This window comes from Thunnus maccoyii, chromosome 21 (genome assembly GCF_910596095.1).
Source record: "Thunnus maccoyii chromosome 21, fThuMac1.1, whole genome shotgun sequence".
NCBI classification, from domain to species: domain Eukaryota; kingdom Metazoa; phylum Chordata; class Actinopteri; order Scombriformes; family Scombridae; genus Thunnus; species Thunnus maccoyii.
In genome coordinates, this window is record NC_056553.1 from 16426021 (window position 1) to 16444635 (window position 18615).

An 18615-nucleotide genomic window follows, 5' to 3' on the forward strand; every position below is an offset into this window, starting at 1 on the left:
AACTCTACCTTTGTGAAAATTGCAATGGTGAAGTTTTGTTGAGTGTGCCAGAGAGTTGATTTTTGAGGCTTAAGTGTGAGTTGATGTATACAGTCTAATTCAGCTGGACAAATCATTTGTAAAACATAAGCTCTGTTATCAAAGATGAATGTCATTAACCAAACTTCAGACTTTGCAATAGATGGAAAATGAAAATATGGAAAAATAAATGAGTATGACACACATTAAAATACTAGTAATGCCAGTAGGGATTATGGATTTATAGAAAAGATGTTTTTTTTTGTTTTTGTTTTTTTTGCCAGGTCTGCATGTAACTCTAAAATTTAAGGAAACTTCCTTCTGTTGAGTGTTGTAGAAGTTAAACTGATGATGAATTTCACATATTTCTATTCATTTGCACCAAATCAATATGCAAGTAATGATGATCTTTGACTAGTTAAAATGAAGATAAACTTTTGGAGTTTTAGGAGTGAATAATATTCTGCTGAACTGTATATTTTTTAACAGTTGCTCAGGTTTTAGGAAGTGACGGTTTACTAGAGTCAGTTGGGTGGCTGATCATCATCTTGTGACTATTAAAAACTCAAGTCTAAATAGTGGTGACAGTATTATGGCCAGTTCACACAGAGATAGCCTCTTAACTCTGGGTTTTATGACTGCAAAGAGCTTTTGGTTGCTAGGCGGAAGCAAGGTTTCTCAGTCATGTCCTGCTTAGCTTTCAATTGAATAAGTCATAACACCTTTTACACTAAATTTTTGTGTTTCTATGAATGTGTAATTCATATGGATTTTTTTAAAATATATTTTTATGTTTAACTGTTAAAGCAGTGGTCTTCTACAGTATGTGTGTGCCAGTAGATGCAATGAAATAGGAGCTGGAGTTTCCTTATACCCAGCTGGTGAACTTACCTGAATGCAGGTTTACATCATTGCACCAAAGCATGGTTGAAAGATGTGTTTTCAATGTATTAGTGAGGTGAACAAAGTAAACAAACCAAGTGAACATGGGCTTGCTTTCTAAACATCTTATCAGCTTCAGTGTTTGGAATATTGTGTCACTATCCAAATAAATCAAGAGGAGGGTATGATTTGTCAAGTATTCAAAAATGTGGAAAGAAAATGATCAATGCAGACTTAAATTACTCAGCTTGTTGTCCTTGCACTTAAAAGGGGGATTCATTGCACTTTTCAATGAATACTGGATTTTTCTGCAATTGTGCATGCCTAGACCAAAAGCACCAAAACATACAGTTTTGCTTTCTTTTTGTATGTTAAACCAAACAGTATCTCTCATGAGTAGCCTCTCATAAAATGACCTACTTACATACAATATTATATACAAGCACTACCCCAGCTATCTTTAATTAACCTTTATCTATTTGTCTTTATAATCTTCTCTACAATGTTCTGCATCAGTCATTTTGTGTTTAAGTGTTTGTGAACATGAGAGTCATTTCTTCTTCACTCTATACAAACCTGATGAGTCAGGAGGCCTGACCTCACGGCATGGTTAAAATATAATCTCTCTATCACTTCTCTCTTTCCCTTCCTCCCTCTCCTTTATATCTTTCAACCCCTTTATCTCAGCCTCCTGAATTAACTATCTATGGCTGGAAATGAATAGTCTAGTAGGTAATTAGAAATAATCTGCATTCTGATATACTGTACCTACAGTGACGATATATAACCCACATGCCTGCTCATACTCTGTAGGTGCTTTTCTCATTGGCTCTCTCGTTACTGATGTAGGGCATCTCCCATATTACTGCCTCTTATCATTTACAACCTTCTCCAACACAATGCCCCAAACTGATTGCCTTTAAGCCACACAATAAGATTTAGTGCAATGAAACCCCTGATGTAAAATGGGTGGGTTGGGACATTTTAACTGGTTTATGGTTAGAGTGTGTTCACAGCATTCTTGCCTCGAAGGAGGAGGCAGCTCGGGGATGAACTTGTATTTTTGACTTCCACTTTTGATGTCCTAATTTCTAAAGAAATCTATTTGGGTGTTTCTACAGTGACAGAAAAGTGTGAGAAGTATAAAAATGTGTTATCTTGACATGAGCTGCTTCTTAGGCGGCGTTAGTATCTCTCGTATTTTTACACAGCAGACTGTCTCATTATTCAACAAAGACTAAAATAAATATATCACCCTGTCTGAGAATTCTCATTCATCATAAGCCATAGCACTAATCGCAATCAATGAAAATGTAATACATTTCTTATTTTGATGGATTAAAAAAATGACACTCTGCGCAATTTAAACATTCCAAAAATACAAGCAAAAACACAAGATGTGAGGCTTCAACTGGACTGCAGTCAGTGAGGTTAATCTCCTTTGATATATTTACAGTATAAGGTTAAAATTAGAAATAGAGTTAAGTTTTATGAACAGAGGGTTGGATGTAAACCCAAGGAGTGTGTTTGTGGAAGAGTTATTGGTGTTTTCCACTTCACTTTATGTCTTTATAGATTATATCTGCTGAGTTGGTGGTGCTATTACTCCTCTATTGATTAGATTAGGAGGCCTGGGAAGGACACACACACACAAACACACACACACACACACACACACACACACACACACACACACACACACACACACACACACACACACACACAACACACACACACACACATTCATAAATGTGTGTGTATCATCATGCCTGCAGAGTCTGTCTCAGGTAAAAAAAAAAAAAAAAAAAAAAGTAGAGAGAGGGAGAAGGGAAATATCTCCTTCACCTCTATCTATCCATCCTGTGATAAGTGTGAGGGAGAAGGACAGATAAGTAATGTACAATAAGGTGAGAAGTCTTAGTCACAGCTCCTCCCCTCTCCTTGTTTTCCTGGCCCAATCAGATGGGATTATATATCTTTTATGCCAGGGATCTCCCATGTCATGTCTGTAAGAATTAGATGAAGCAGAGACTAGCAGATAAAGAAAAAGAGAGAAAGAGAGACTTTAGAGCGAAGAGACTGAAAGAGAAGACACGAGAAGACAAGAGAAGACAAGACAAGAGGAGAAGAGAGAAGAGAAGATTGGGTTAAAAGAGGAATGAAGTATCCTCCTGCTCTTCAGAGTAAATCTCTCTTAGATATGGAAGTAGCCAATTACTGTGAAGGCCTGGACCCCTCATACAATACGCTGGGCTTTGAGAATGCAGAGGTACTCTATGGAGGAGGAGGTAAGCGTGTGTGCATACAGACACATAAACATGTGCAAACAGACACCCATATGCAAACACATACAAGACATGTTCAACAGACATGAACTGAAGTACAAAATGTCTGTTTTTCAGAATGAATGTTAAGTTGGATATGCTCTCATGCATGTTATAAGGACTCCTATCTTTTAAACCCATTGTCACCTTTATCTTCATATTAACCTACTGCACATAGCAGGACCTATTCTATTTAACAAATAACTTTTAAACAATTAACAATTAACTTTTAAACAATTAACAATTAACTTTTAAACAATTAAAATTGTTGAGCGAATACAAACATTTTCCACAATCAAAATGGCATAAATGGACAGAGAAATGAGAGGAGTCTGTAACCTTACTGATTAATATGTAATCTTTTTGGGAGAAGGTGGTGCGGTTATCTGCCTCAGAACTGTGTGAGAAGGTATATAGTTAAGTTTGTAAGACAGAGGTTTGCTGATGAAGAGAAGTGAGACCAGCTGAAAGCAAATGAGTTGCTATTTAAAGAACGGGAAAGCAGTAAGGCCTAGTTTTTACATAACACACTCCACATGTCTAAATTAAATGCTGGGGAAACTTCTGACATTTTGATGTTGGCCAATAGTGCGTGTATTCAGTTCTCTGTTAACACTGATTGTGGAAAATTATTTCCACTTGTCTATTTCCTATACTGTATGCAAGAGGATACCTGTAGCTGTGGTTAGAGAAAAGAAAAGGGTAAGGCGGAGGTTGTAAAAACTCAAAATGTTATAAACCTATTTAGGCAGGAATTGCTGGTATGTGTCATAAAGAAGTTTTATTGAGGGGCAAGCACGCATCTTACTGATATACTGATGTCACCTCAGCATGTGAACAGAAAGTTAGTCGAACACTGACTCATCTTCCCGTGGCACTACCTGGTGTGGGGGCTGAGAGAGAAGTGTGTGTGTGTGTGTGTGTGTGTGTGTGCGTGTGGAGGGATGTGTTGATGTCTCTTGAATTTTTACATGTTATGATGTCATGTTCATGTTGTGTTCTATTTGGTAGGCTGTAATAGAGCAGTAAATATGCAGACAATGATGATGATTATAGTTTTGATTATGGTGATGAAGCTTCTGCTGATGATCATGATAATGATTATGATGATTATGATGATGAAAGACATCAGCAATAATATTTAATATGGTTGGTGAGCGATCGAACTGCCATGTTTCTTTTTCCCGATTTAGGTTTTGCAGATGCATATACTATAATGTTCAAATCCAACATCACACAAGTGATTTTGCAGTTATACAAACCCCAACAAACCTCTGCAGTTATAGTATGGACTATACATAGAATACATAGAATGCTATTATTAGAAATAGTGTTCTTTCTACTAAACTTTTCCCTCAATAATGATTATAACGGTCAACTCATTAAACAACATTTACTTCATAAAAGAGGCAATTGCTAGAATTAGTTTACTTTTTTATGTTCTGAGCAACTCTGACCTGGTATGGCAGCAACTGCTAACAGCTGCTCTTGCCAATTTGTCAACACATAAAAATATGGCAATAGGTACAACTTTTGGAAAAAAATCAATGGTAAAAATTGTGACAGACTGCAATGCAGCACTCTACAGATCTGACCCATATAGACTGAGATGAATAGGCTGAAGGCAACACACTTTTCACAAAAAAGTTTTTTTTTGTGGAAAGTGTGTTGAAAGAGGGACGCATTCAAAAATATATCTTTCACTTGATTTAAATGTTCATCTGTCACAGAACGTTTTTGCCCATCAGGCCTTTATCAGTGTGCGACATACACCAGGTGGTTAGAGCGCAAACAGAATTAGCACAAAAAACCTTTTACCATCAGAATAATTTTAAAGATGCTATCATCACATAGAAATTCTACAAAAGTGTCTGCAATTAGATAAAACAGTGCAGTGAACAGTTTGCATTGTGGTTCCAGGCTAGCAAATAATTGAATTATTATAGTGGACGATTTTTGGATGTATACTGCAACGCATTGCTTCCGTTTTGTTTTTGTATTTGTGTCTATTCCAGTCTATGTATTACATAGATGTATGAGTATGCACTTGAGTGTGTGAACATACAGGTACTGTATATTTACCTGGGTGAGTGTTTTTGTATGTTTCAGACAACATGCCAACAGAGCCGAGCCTACCTGGTGCAGACGGGGTCAGCAGTAACTGTGCCATCTGTGGAGACAAAGCCACCGGGAAACACTATGGAGCCTCCAGCTGTGATGGCTGTAAAGGTTTCTTCAGACGCTCCATACGCAAGAGCCATGTCTACACTTGCAGGTACAGAGAACAAGAACATACTACGTGAGCACCCATAAACACATGGAAAAAAAGCACACCTAAAAACATGCAAAGACATCACACCTACAGACATCTATAGACACTTCATGCACTTAAATACAAAATAATGCCCAAGTGTTCATTATTGATGAACATAAATAGAGAGATGCTGTACTCATGGCATAAAATTACATTACTAACATATGAAAGTTGTAAGACACATACATACATGATGTGCAAGCACATAAACGTCCTCTTGTACATATACTCCCTAAATACTCTTAAACGACTGATAAGTACCTTTTCAGTCCAGTCATCATGATATAGAATGTCACATTACATTATGTTACATTACAGTACACTGTATTGTTATATGTCTTGCTCTGTAAAACTATCAAATTGTATGTTCTTCATATGCAGGTTTAACAGACAGTGCATTGTAGATAAAGATAAGAGGAACCAGTGTCGTTTCTGCAGACTCAACAAATGTTTCAGAGCTGGCATGAAAAAAGAAGGTAGGGAACCCTCTCTCCTGTCACCCAGGAAAAACTGTTACACGACATGACAAACTGACCATATTGAAGCTGCACTAAAATGTAGAGACTAGGGCTGCAACGAGTAGTCAATTAATTAATCTACAGAAAATGAATTGCCAACTATTTTCATAACAGATTCATTGTTTTGAGTCATTTCTTAAGAAAAAATGCCCAAATTCTCTTGTTCTAGCTTCCTGGATGTGAATATTTTCTGTTTTTTTTAGTCCTATATGATAGTAAACTAAATATATTTGGGTTGTGGACTTTTTAGGTTGCAGCTTGGGCTTTGAGAAACAATGATCGTTATTTTTTACCATTTTCTGACATTTTAAAGACCAAAAGACTGTCGATAAATCTAGAAAATGATCAACAGATTAATCAATAATGAAAATAATTGTTAGTTTACGTTGTGTTAGTTTTATGTGCAAAAAAGAAAAAAAATAGAAAGAAAAAAATATTGTCAGTAAACTTTACATTTATATATTTTAGAGATAACATTTTACAGGTATGAGCCTAAAACTAGTGACATTGAAGGAAAGGCTGTCATCAGAGAATCTGAAAGCTGCTTCAAAATGGTTGAAATTGGCTCGGCCATAAAGTAGTTGATTACTTAGTGTGCCTGTGTGTGTGTGTGTATTTATGAGGGGTATAACCTTGGCACAGAGTTTTATGACACGTAATCATGTGTTATTCAAACATGTTGTTCTGGATTGGAACTGGTTAACGTTTGACTCCGCTTGCTGATGCCAGCCTGTATGACTATTTTCCTAAATATTAACTGCCCTGGTATCCACTGTCATAGTTTGCATGTAGGATTTCCCCTCCAACACTTACCACTCATAAATAACAACTTGGGGTAACTTCTTTAAAATGCTGAACCAGGAAATAGATTTTAATATTATTAGGATTAATGGACCCACAACTATTTGAAAATTAGTTGATTTTTAAGAAGGAGGTGCTGTCATCTCCCTCTTCTTTTTTTAAATTTCTCTTTTTGTTTCACACAGTTACTTTAGCTGTCTGTTATATTTTAGCTGTACAGAATGAGAGAGACCGGATCAGCTCAAGAAGAAGTATTCCTGACTCCCAAGACGTGCCACCCATCACTATTTTGGCCCAAGCAGAATCACTGTCCCAACAGGTGACAATCCTCCTTGTGAATTTCCTATTTTCCTACTGTTTGTATATGTGAGCTGGTTGAATTAACAAATGGTGAGCCAGGAAGTCATTATATTCTGTCTCCCTCCAGATCACTGCTACAGTTGGAATAGCAGACGTAACGGAGCAGAAATCAGCCACTGTTGGAGATGTATGCGATTCTATGAGACAACAGTTACTGGTGTTGGTGGAATGGGCCAAATACATTCCTGCCTTCGGAGAACTACCACTGGATGATCAGGTAATAGAGCTGCGGTGCATTATGGGTGATCTCTGATTATGTTATTGCTTGCATACAGTCATTCTCTTGCATATTTTGATTTCATGCTTGCTAAAAGCATCTCTCCGACTCAAGCACTTCTGTTTAATACAGTTTTGAAGTGCTGTCTTTCCATATTGGTTGTGTTTAGCTTATATGGGTCTGAGTGTGTTTGGTGCTCTAACAAAGCATTTTTTTGGTCAAGTTGGGATGGAAGAAAGTACCTTCTTAATTAACCAAAAGCAGACATAGGTCATAGAACATTTGAAGCAATGATTAACTTGAGTTTTAGAGATGTTGTTTTAAATTAGCATACAGAGACTGCTTAATATACTATAATACACTCTAAACATGGCCGCTGTGTGATGTATGTAAGGGCAAAAGGGATGCATTGTTGCATTGTTTGTGTTCTTTGTTTAACTGTGTGTGCGTGCATGCCTGCGTGTGTTTGTCTCCAGGTGAGCTTGCTCAGGGCTCATGCAGGTGAACACCTTTTGCTTGGGGTTGCCAAAAGGTCAATGCCATTCAAGGACTTCCTGCTTTTAGGTATGAACTGACCAGTAGAATGGCATCTTATTTATATGTGGTGCAATAAGGTGGTTCAGCACTCAAGTGTGAAGACTGATCAAATGTTGTATTAGCTGAGAATGATTAACTAAAGGTTTCTTTTTCTTTGTGACTTCAAAAGTGTCTCTAATAAATTGCATTACTCATTACTGGGGTATGTCCCAACATTGTACTGTAGGCAGATCTGTCATCTACTCACACCCGAGTACACAGAAACACACATTTTGCAGGGACCTTCCTCACGTGCCTTTACCTTAACCTTGACTGAAATCCTTAAATAGGCCTAACAAAAGTCCACAACATTCAACTTATCATTCTCTCAAGGCTAAAAGTACTATTCCTGTCACCCTTCTACACAAGCATACTCCCACACTCCATCCCCATACACACTCACATACCTTTTCCTCCTTGTTGACTCCCTTCAACACAGCCACTCATTGATACTCTCTTTGTCTGCAGGTAATGGCTGTGTGATCCACAAGAACAGTACTGAATCAGAGATCTGCCGGGTAGCCAACCGAGTGTTGGATGAGCTGGTCCAGCCCTTCCAGGATATTCAAATAGATGACAACGAGTATGCAGCGCTCAAAGCCATCATCTTCTTTGACCCGGGTAACAATTAAACATAATATTTAGTAGTAGTTTATTACCCCACCAGCCCTCAGGGGATTTGTGACTTGTATACTTGAAAACTAACCTTATTGGTGTTAAGTAGTCACTAATTTACTCTTCTTGGGCATGTGTGGTTACCCTGTTTTCTGGCTCACTCTTGCCTCTCTATTCAGGGATTATTATCTGTATGTGTAATTAGAAATTTTATCTGGTTCTCTGGTTGGTGTAGTACGTGAGTAAGCTTAGGTAAGGTATTTTTAGGCACGTGTGAGGAAATTACATCTACTTCTTGGTACTTCTTAGAACAGGATTTTGGAAATTAGTATCAGTGATAACCTTGGCTCAGAGTTTTATGACCTAATTGCGTGTTATGATATGCTGATTGGGGTTGGTGTTGCATAATGGCACACACATTTATCAAAGTTATCAGTTCAAAAAATGTTCAATTAATTGAATAAATAATTGCAACTAAATAAATGACATACGTGTGACCATGTTATATTTAAAAATAGAGCATAAAAACAAAAACAAAGAGACTTAAAACTTATAAAAAGGTAAAAGATTGATCAGGAAAAAGACAAACAATGTGAACATTTCAGCAATTGATTGTAAAAGATTGAAAATTGCAAACAAAACACTTCTGCTAACACTACCTTGTCTGAAACCCCTCACAATTTCTGCCCAGGTCCCTTTTTCCAACATATCCTGCATCTGGTTACACTTCAAGTTAAATCACAAACCTTCCATCCTTCCTTAGCCCAGTGTAACCAGAATCCCAGCTTCCATTTCCTTTTACCTGCCCCCCTTTTTCTCTCCCCTTCACTAAATCCCCTCATTTTGCCTTCATGCCCCAGTTTGACCATAATCATTCCATCAATTCCACTCATATCCTCAATTCCATCCTTGATCTTTCTGTTTTTTTCCTCACCCTCTTGCCCTTCAATCCCTCCCCCAATTCCACACTTGGCCTCCCAATCTGCAGATGCAAAATCTTTGCGGGACCCTTCGAAGATCAAGGCCATGCGTCTGCAGGTAGGTAGAACATTTGACCCTTGTAACTTCTTTTCTAGTCTGGTCATTTATACTGTCATTGGTTATTATACTTAACAGTATATTATGTATTTTACACATATTTCACTGATATATCAGTCAATGTACAACGACAACTGTGCAGTTTTCTTACACTAATGGAGACTTGGCCTTGTGTGTGGTGTGTGTGTGTGTGTGTGTGTTCGTGTGTGTGTGTAGGTCCAGATGAGTCTGGAAGACTACATTAATGACCGTCAGTATGACTCCAGGGGTCGTTTTGGAGAGTTGTTACTCCTGCTGCCCACCCTGCAGAGCATCACCTGGCAGATGATCGAACAGCTCCAGTTCATTAAGCTCTGTGGCCTGGCCAAGATAGACAACCTGCTGCATGAAATGCTGCTGGGAGGTAAGACTGGGCCCATGTCTGCGCTTATAAACCTGAAAGATGAAAAATAGGATGACCTTCAACTAGGTTGCCAATGCAACAGTGGAGCTCGTTAGTGGTGAATGTGGGAACCGTATGTGCATAAAGCAATGCCGAAAAACAAAAGTATACATACTCTGGAAAGTTTTCCAGGATATGTGCAGAGGGGAGAAAGCTAGATTTTACAAAGACATGGAATACATTTGTAAAATCAACCTATATATTAGGAAAAGCCAAAATAGACAACTTGCTACATGAGATGCCGCTAGAAAACATCTGAAACATAACGTCTGCAATAATATCTATGAATAGGGAAGTCTAAAGTTAAAGCAAGTATGCATAAAATATTCTAAGAATGGCCATGATAGAACTAAACTAAACTAAACAACTAAAGCATAAGATGAGGTGTGGAAATAAGTTATCTCCAAAAATGTCTTCCATTTATTCACTGTGCACTAAAAACAACTCCTGAATATGATAACCTGACTTGAGGGAAAAGAGAGAGTTGCATTTGTCTTATTTTTCAACACTCTATAGAGATGTGGAACTAACACAACAACAGTCTTGCTGTTCTATTTACAAATGTGCATGTGCAACTGATAAAGTACAAAAATGCAACATACAGTAATGTCAAATATACTTATAAACTTACGATACGATATGATACGATACACTTTATTTTCCCCATAGAGACATTTCTCTTGAACTCAAATTCTGCACATATGATATATTCTCTTATCATATAACTTCCTCCATAGAAGTAAAAATAAAAAAAATTAACAACATATAAGCAAAGTAACGCATACTGTAGCACATCACAATCATAGATTGCACATATTACACAACCAGTGATAAGAACAAGCAACACATTGCACAACCCCTTGCATTATATCAAATATCTATTACACAACCCCTCGCATCATACCATGAAGCTACTGAACAACCCTACAGCCTCAAGCAACATTATTTAAAAAATTAATTGATGTAGGCACAAATGAGTTTTTAAAATGGCTGAGTTTGCAATGGGGTACGCTATATCATCTTCCTGAAGGTAAGAGCTCATACTCAGCATGGTGAATATGAGATGGATTAGACTCTATTCTCTGTGCTTGCCTGAGAACCGACTGCTCATATATTGACTGGGGGGACTGGTGTTCTTTCCTCCCCATAACCTTAACCAGATGAGCAAGCTTAGATTTTGACTGTACAGAGAGATTGCCATAACATGCTGACATCCCATACGTGACTATACTCTCTAATACAGCCTGATAGAATAAAAACACAATACTCTGATCTATCCCATGCACTCTGAGTCTGCGTAAAAAGTATAATCTCTGCTGTAAACAAGAACACAAACTTTCAACATGGGCCTTCCAGCTGAAGGTGTTGTCCAAGTGAATGCCAAGGTAGTTGTAGGAGCGGACCTGATTGGTTCATCATGTAATGCCACTGGACTATGATCTCCCACTGACCTACGGTCTAGATGGATGGCATCACACCATTGCACAAAACTCTGTTTCAGTGCAATAGGCTGAAGGACTTATGTCTTGTGCAGTAGGCTGAGGATAGCAGTGTCATCTGAAAATTTTAGAATGTGATTCATAGGGTGGCTGCTTGTACACTCATTTGTGTATAATGTACCTGATCTGGGTTCTGAAAGGGTATTGTTGACCCTGTCATGCTGGATTCAATTGGTCAAAAAGGAAAAATACCACTTGGTTATAAAAGGATTGATACTCATCTGTTTCAGTTTCGGGATTAGCAGATTAGCAGGGCTGAAGCGTATTAAAAACAGAGCTAAAATCAACAAATAGCAGGTGTGCATAGGCCTCGGGGTCTTCCAAGTGCTTAATAGTCAAAAGGGTGATACTGTTAACATCATCATCCTTGCCCAGCCTCGCCTGTAAGCTAATTGGAATGGATCTAGTACAGAATTGACCTCTGCTTTGAGTACAGACACCATGTATTTTTTAAAGCATTTCATCACAATCAAAGTTGGAGACACAGGTCTATAATCATTATTTTCAATTGGACAAGGTTTTTTTGGAGCTGGAATAATCATGGATTTTTTCCAGCGGGCAGGGACAGTGTGTGAGTACACAGACTGCTAGAAGACAGCTGGGGTGAGTTCTTCGGCACAGGTCTTTAAGAGAAGAGCAGAGATGCCATCTGGGCCTGTGGATTTCTTTGTGCATACATGTCTAAAAAGTGACTGAATCTTGTGTGGATCAACCACTAGCCTGAAGCTCAAATCAGTAGTTGAGGTGGTCTCAAGTACATTATTACATTCCAAAGAAAAGTCCTGCATTTTGAACCTAATATAAAAATCATTCAGTTCATTGGCTTTTTGCAGATCATTATTAGTGATGATCTAGTGAAAAAAATATGCAAAGTGAACTACAATAGTTCTCTTTGGTCTGATAAGGGCTTGTTAGGTGAGATGCTACCATGTGCAAGGTGAAATCTGTGTTTTGGAAAATTTTATTGTGTGTGAGTCCTTAAATGTCACCTGATCAAATAACAGATTTATTGTTGAGATACAGGAAAACATCTTACTGTGTAAAAACAACTTGCACAATCTGTTGAAGTTCACAGTTCAATTAACGTGAGGCTGTGTTTTGTGTCCAGGCTTAACATCAGAGCCCTCACACCTGCACCATCCAGCACACACCCAGCTGGCCCAGGACCCTGTGACTGGACACACACTGGTCATCAGCACCATGCCTATTGCACACACTCCACAGATAGGTAAGACCCACATACTCAACAACCTGAGAAACAACAACACACATACATACTAGTTTGTGTCTAACCTTCTGACACACACAAGAAATATTAAAGTTCATGTACAATTCGTCTCTTTTCATGAAATGTCACATTAGTGTGTGCTAGTTGCATTTCAAGATGGAGAGAAAGATGCATTTCCATTAACTTGAAACTAATAAATAGGCATCCTGTACGTGAAAAATCCATTAAAAAGTAACATTTACAAGAATTGATAAGTATTGGCCATATTGTACACTTTCATTTGAAAATAAAAAATGCACTCGGCAATATTACACCACCTAATGGACACATAAGATTGATGGGAATTGTATGTATATGACCAACTGCAGATCCTGATAACATTACTAGAGGGTCATGTTGGAAACATTTTACAGACAAATGATTATATTGCTTTTTTTTTAAACAAAATTTGCAAAAACTAATATAAAACGTCTCTCTGTCCCTGCCTCTTTTCCTTCAGCCTCTCCAGACACTCCCATCCCATCGCCCCCGCAAGGTCCTGCTCCAGAGATGTACAAACACTTTTCCCAGCCTCTTTGTCCTCCAGCAAGCCCCTCTTCCTCCACACAGACAGACCCCTGACTGCTCCCTGTACTAAAAAAGCAGCTTTCGTGGGATCAGCTTCCTCAGCCCCATATTCATCATCATGGTCACGACATAAAAATTATGAAAGCTGTTCAGTGTCTGTGGTTAGACTTTACCCTGCTTCTTTCCCCTGTGACTCCTGGTGGTGTTGCAACAGTAACTTAGACATAATTAAAGTGGCTACATGCAGCAATTCCAAACTTCAGAATGTCGTTTTCAAATTAAGTGGACAAATGAAACACCACACAAGGGTTTAAAAAAACATGCTGAACATTTTTGCGGTCACCTAAAACTAATAGATTGGTTTTCAACTTTGTATCCTTTCACTCTCAGTTTTTTTTTAAAAAAAAAAACATCCCAAACCTTTGCCTTGTAATGAATTGTATATTTTATTCTAATGCTGTTAGAAAGCTGTTAGCAGTTAGGGCCCCCAGTCCTTATGGATCATTGTGTACAGTTTATTAGTGGTGCATATCAAGTGAGTAGTTGTGATAGTGTGTAAATATATAAAGTACTATTTAATCATATGAGTAAGCTACAGAAGCAACAGCGATGGAAAACTTTGAGGCTCACTATCAAAACATCACAGCTGGCCATCAAATTAAAATTCAAGTGTCTGTTTATTTATATACTGTAGTATGCATTACAAGAACTAAATGTATATGCAAATTGGTCTGAGATAACATGGTAGATATATATTCTTAATATAGGCTACATGAAGTTAAACTTTAACAGAATAGGGGTACAGTAGTTGGTGACCAAGATCAACATGATAATAATAATAATAATAATAATAATAATAATATAATTTATAAGAAGTTTATACAGTGTAAATACTTCATGTTAAATGCTAATGTGGATAATTTGTAATATTTTAAAAGTTTCTGTATATAGTTAAATGGATCATTCAGGTTTGGATCATCAATTAAGATGATCTTGCTTTATGGAATTTCTTGAATCAGCTTTGCATTTTTATTTTGGTTTGTGTTGACAGTAAATGTTTCTTCAGAACCAATGTTTTTTTTTAAATTTATATACTGATTAAAATGCAATTTTGAATATCTTTTGCGTATTTTATTTCAAAGAATTGATTACTGTGAATGAATTTAAGTCTCAGTATGGTGTGGTACATTAGCACCCTCTTGCAGTCAAGAGAGAAAATACAACATGGTACCAAATATAAATGAACTACTTACTGTATATGTTGTATATGCATCACTACACTGAATGAAATGAGTATTCATTCATTTTCCTGTGTTTATAAAATAGGGAAAAGTAAACAAAGTGTGAGATGGAAAAAGAGAAATTCCTTTCCAATCAAGCATTTATCTGTTGCTACACAGCCACAACAAATCATTTCTGTTGATATTGCTAAAAAGAATGGAAATTGACTTTTTTTTCATATTTGATCCTGAAAGGAACACAATATAGACAGGCAGATAATGATAAATTGACAAAAAATGTATTTCAATATGGTTTCTCCACATGCAATAACACTGAGTAGTTTGTCCATTACTTCCTTCATGGAAGTCATCATGCTCCCACACAGTTCCATTGGTCAGGGATATACAGTTTCTATCCAAAGCTTTATTGGCAAGCTATTGAGACCGCACTGCCGGATGCTGCTGCTCATCTAAAATCAAACTAGTTTTCCTTCACCATCCATCTGAGAAAACACACTTTGAGACAAACACTAAAGCCAAGCAGGAATGTAAAACGGTAATTTAAGCTGAAACTGAGGTGTACTGGGGCAAACTGTACTTTTAAATTTTTTTTTTTTATGTCCATCCACACACAATCATTTTGTTGGGGTTTGTGTGTGTGTTTGTGTGTGTGTGTGTGTGTGTGTGTGAGCATTTATGTGCAGCGGATGAGACCAGGGGATAAAGCTGAGAGCTCTTATTCTCTGTATATTGTTGTGTGACTCAGAGAAAACACTCAGGTTATTTATGGCAGAGGAGATGATGCTGTCTAGAATCAACATGGCCAAATCCTGCTATCAACTCCATAATGGACAAGCTACCTGGCTTAGGTCAAAACAACACCACCCACAACGGGGGGATGTGTGTGTGTGTGTACTGTATGTGTGTGTATGCTCCTACCTGCAATTTATTTATAACGTGTGCCGGTGCATGTGTGTACACTTCTATATATGTGTTTTTGGAAGTGTGTGTGTGTGTGTGTACCCAGGGAGCTTTAATCAAAGGCCTATAGAGAGGAGACGTGGGGGCCCTGTCTCTCTCTTTTTCCTCAGATAAAACTGTGTGTTAGCATGCCAGTCACATATCTCATCTGAGACGCACCGTTCTCCTCCCCGCACCTCGCCGCGGCCCACACTGACAGCACGCTATTACACACCAGTGTGACGCTCGCTCCACCTGAGGAGGACGACGAGGGGGAGAAATAGAGGGATGAAGAGATAGAGGGATGGAGGGGCAAAGGATGGACAAGCATATGAAATTTTTTTTTTTGTGCCTTTGTTTTACTTGTTAATTAAAGCTGTATTTTCCAATAATATACAATTTTCTACTGAAGCTGTGTGGTGCTTTTGTGCATTGTTTTCTCAATTTTGAAACTGGTGCAAATGAGTTGAAAGTAATATAATGATGAATAAATTCTCAGGATATCATGAGGCTTTAATGTACTCTCAACTAATCTGCTTAATGAAATTACATTGTTGAAGACATTCACTCACTTCCTAAAGTAAGTTTACTCATATTATCGAGCTATCAGGGTATTGATTAACTTCCATTTTGCATGAATTATTTACTCATGATAAAAAGTGAGCAAAATGTGCAAAATTGGACCTTGATAGTAAAAATGTATTTCAACCTTTGGGGTCATTCTCCACCTGTTTTAAAGTAACTGATCAATCCATCCATCCATCCATCCATCCATCCATCCATTCATTCATTCATCCATCCATCCGCACATCCTCTTTCTCTCATATCATAATTATGATAACCACTAGATGGCAGTACAAGTCTGTGGATTCACAATAGACAAATTGCCCTTTAATGGCTGTTATCAATGTACTTTGCCCTTCCTCTGCCATTCTAAGTCATTTTTTAAAAAAATTAAATATAACTAAAACACCTTTAATCATATTTGGATGCCTTGAGCATCTCCTAAGTGCTTACTTGCAACATTTACGGTAAGATGTCAGTGTGTATCTTTTCTTTTTTCTTCAAATCTTTTTAGCATAAGTAAGAAACATTCTGACGTACAGTTAATGGTTCATGTTTTTAAGATATAGAATATGACTACATGCATGTGCAGTTCATCGCACATATTAAGGAAGTTGCACTGAGATTAGCCAAACAACAAAGAAGATTATAATGGTAATGAGCGTGTTTCAGTCATTTTTAATCTAAGTTTACATTTTCGTTTCCAGTCATTTTGGGTAAAGTGTTTGGATAGATTTTTGGGTCAAAAAGGCAGAAAGATTGCAAAGTCACACATATAGACTCTGCACCATGCGGGGGAATATTGGTACAGTCTGAAATGAATGGCATGTGTCAGCGATCCCATATTAGAGCCGGACATTGCAGACTATCATTCCTCACCAGTGCATTTACTCATAATTCCCCTCTGTCTCCAACATATCCGATGATTCCTCCTCTAGGAGACAAGGTGAGGTTGTATGAATCTCTGCCTCCAACTCTGGAATGAATTTAAAACCTCTCCTGAGTGATTTTCTTTGTCTCCGTCCTGTGACTCTGTGTGTGTGTGTGTGTGTGTGTGTGTGTGTGTGTGTGTGTGTGTGTGTGTGTGTGAGTGAGTGTGTGTGTGCGTGTCGCATGCGTGTGCGGTTTCTGATTATACCACAGCATGGGTGAAGGGAAGGAAAATACAGTGACAGCTTCATTTCCAAAGCTGAGTTCACATAAATGAGGGATTAAAGCAAGCAAGAGGGTTAGGGCTCACCTCGGCCTTCAATGACAGCTTTCCCTCCTCAAAATCACTCTCTTCCTCTCTCTGTCTGTCGGCGTGGCTCTTTCTGTCTCCATCTTTATTTTTGCCTCACTCATTCATTTTGCCCTTTTTTTTCTCATTCTCTGTTTAGGTTATCTGCTCCTCTTTATACTGATTTTGCCTGCAGAGATATACACACACAGATAGCACATTTTAAAAGGCATAGAGGAGTATACACACATACACACACAGTGGCTTACACAGTTGCAGGGAGCCAGGGTGTGTGCTCTACATTATGATGATGGGGACCAGGTTAGGGGAATGAAATTAGGGGTTAGGGCCAGGCAAGGGTGCGTGTGTTGATGTGTGTGTGTGCGCGTATTTGGTGGGGTACATTAGGGAAATGAAAAGGGGTGGTCCACTGATGGCTTCTGAGATGCAGACTTGTTAGGAATAGGAATATAAAAAAGACAGGAGACAGAGGAGATGACAGGTTGGATGATCAGATGAGTAGTGCCGTAATGAAAACGGTCCTGTGTACCCCGAGATTACACGGGGAAGGAGATTGGAGGGAGAGAGAAAGAGAGAGGGAGAGAGAGAGAGAGAGAGAAAGGGGCATATTGTAGAGGGGGAAATGGGGGAGCTGGGAGCATGAAAGGGAGTGAAACACTGGAGAAAGATGGGGACTCATGTATGATGAAGAGAAAAGAGAAGAGAAGAGAAGAGAAGAGAAGAGAAGAGAAGAGAAGAGAAGAGAAGAGAAGAGAAAAGAGAAGAGAAGAGAAGAGAAGAGAAGAGAAGAGAAGAGAAGAGAAGAGAAGAGGTATTACAACTCAGGACGAAGCAGCCCCACTCTGAATGATAAGTGTCTCACGCGCTGCGGGTTATGGGAAGTTCACACAAACAAATGACTCCCATTTGCCAGAGGCGAGGGACACAATTGAGAAAGAAGGGGCGAGAGAGAAAAGGAGAAGAAGAGGAGAGATGGAGGAAGAAGAAGGAGAAGGGGAGGGAGAAGGACTGAATACTAGAGCCATGATTTCAGATAACGCCATCTGCATTGAGGAAATGCTTACCATTTAACCCCTCTAATGTTTTTGCTGGTTTGCAGTGTAAACTAAAGCACCTTTCAATCCAAAGGATATTAGGAACCCTGTAGTGAAGCGCAGTAAAAGTCCGTGCTTGGTATTTTAAATTATAGGGCGCCTATGGACCTTGGTCAATAACAGTAAATGTATTGCAAA

At 38.3% G+C, this 18615-nt stretch overlaps 1 protein-coding gene across 2 annotated transcripts; it reads left to right on the top strand.

Annotated features, from left to right (window-relative positions):
• Positions 1–3052: 3052 nt before the first annotated feature.
• Positions 3053–13776, top strand: hnf4g (hepatocyte nuclear factor 4, gamma). 2 transcript variants are annotated; one of them, XM_042399665.1, is made up of 12 exons: positions 3089–3188; positions 5334–5499; positions 5920–6014; positions 7070–7191; positions 7253–7259; positions 7307–7434; positions 7911–7998; positions 8479–8631; positions 9614–9663; positions 9880–10066; positions 12713–12832; positions 13332–13776. In XM_042399665.1, exons 1-12 carry the CDS (start codon positions 3101–3103, stop codon positions 13451–13453), a joined length of 1326 nt encoding a protein of 441 aa, XP_042255599.1. In that variant the 5' UTR covers positions 3089–3100; the 3' UTR covers positions 13454–13776. The 2 variants fall into 2 exon arrangements, with proteins under 2 accessions (XP_042255596.1, XP_042255599.1); XM_042399662.1 differs by lacking the exon at positions 7253–7259 and having other exon boundaries at positions 3053–3188; positions 7070–7176; positions 7285–7434.
• The last annotated feature ends 4839 nt before the right edge of the window (positions 13777–18615 follow it).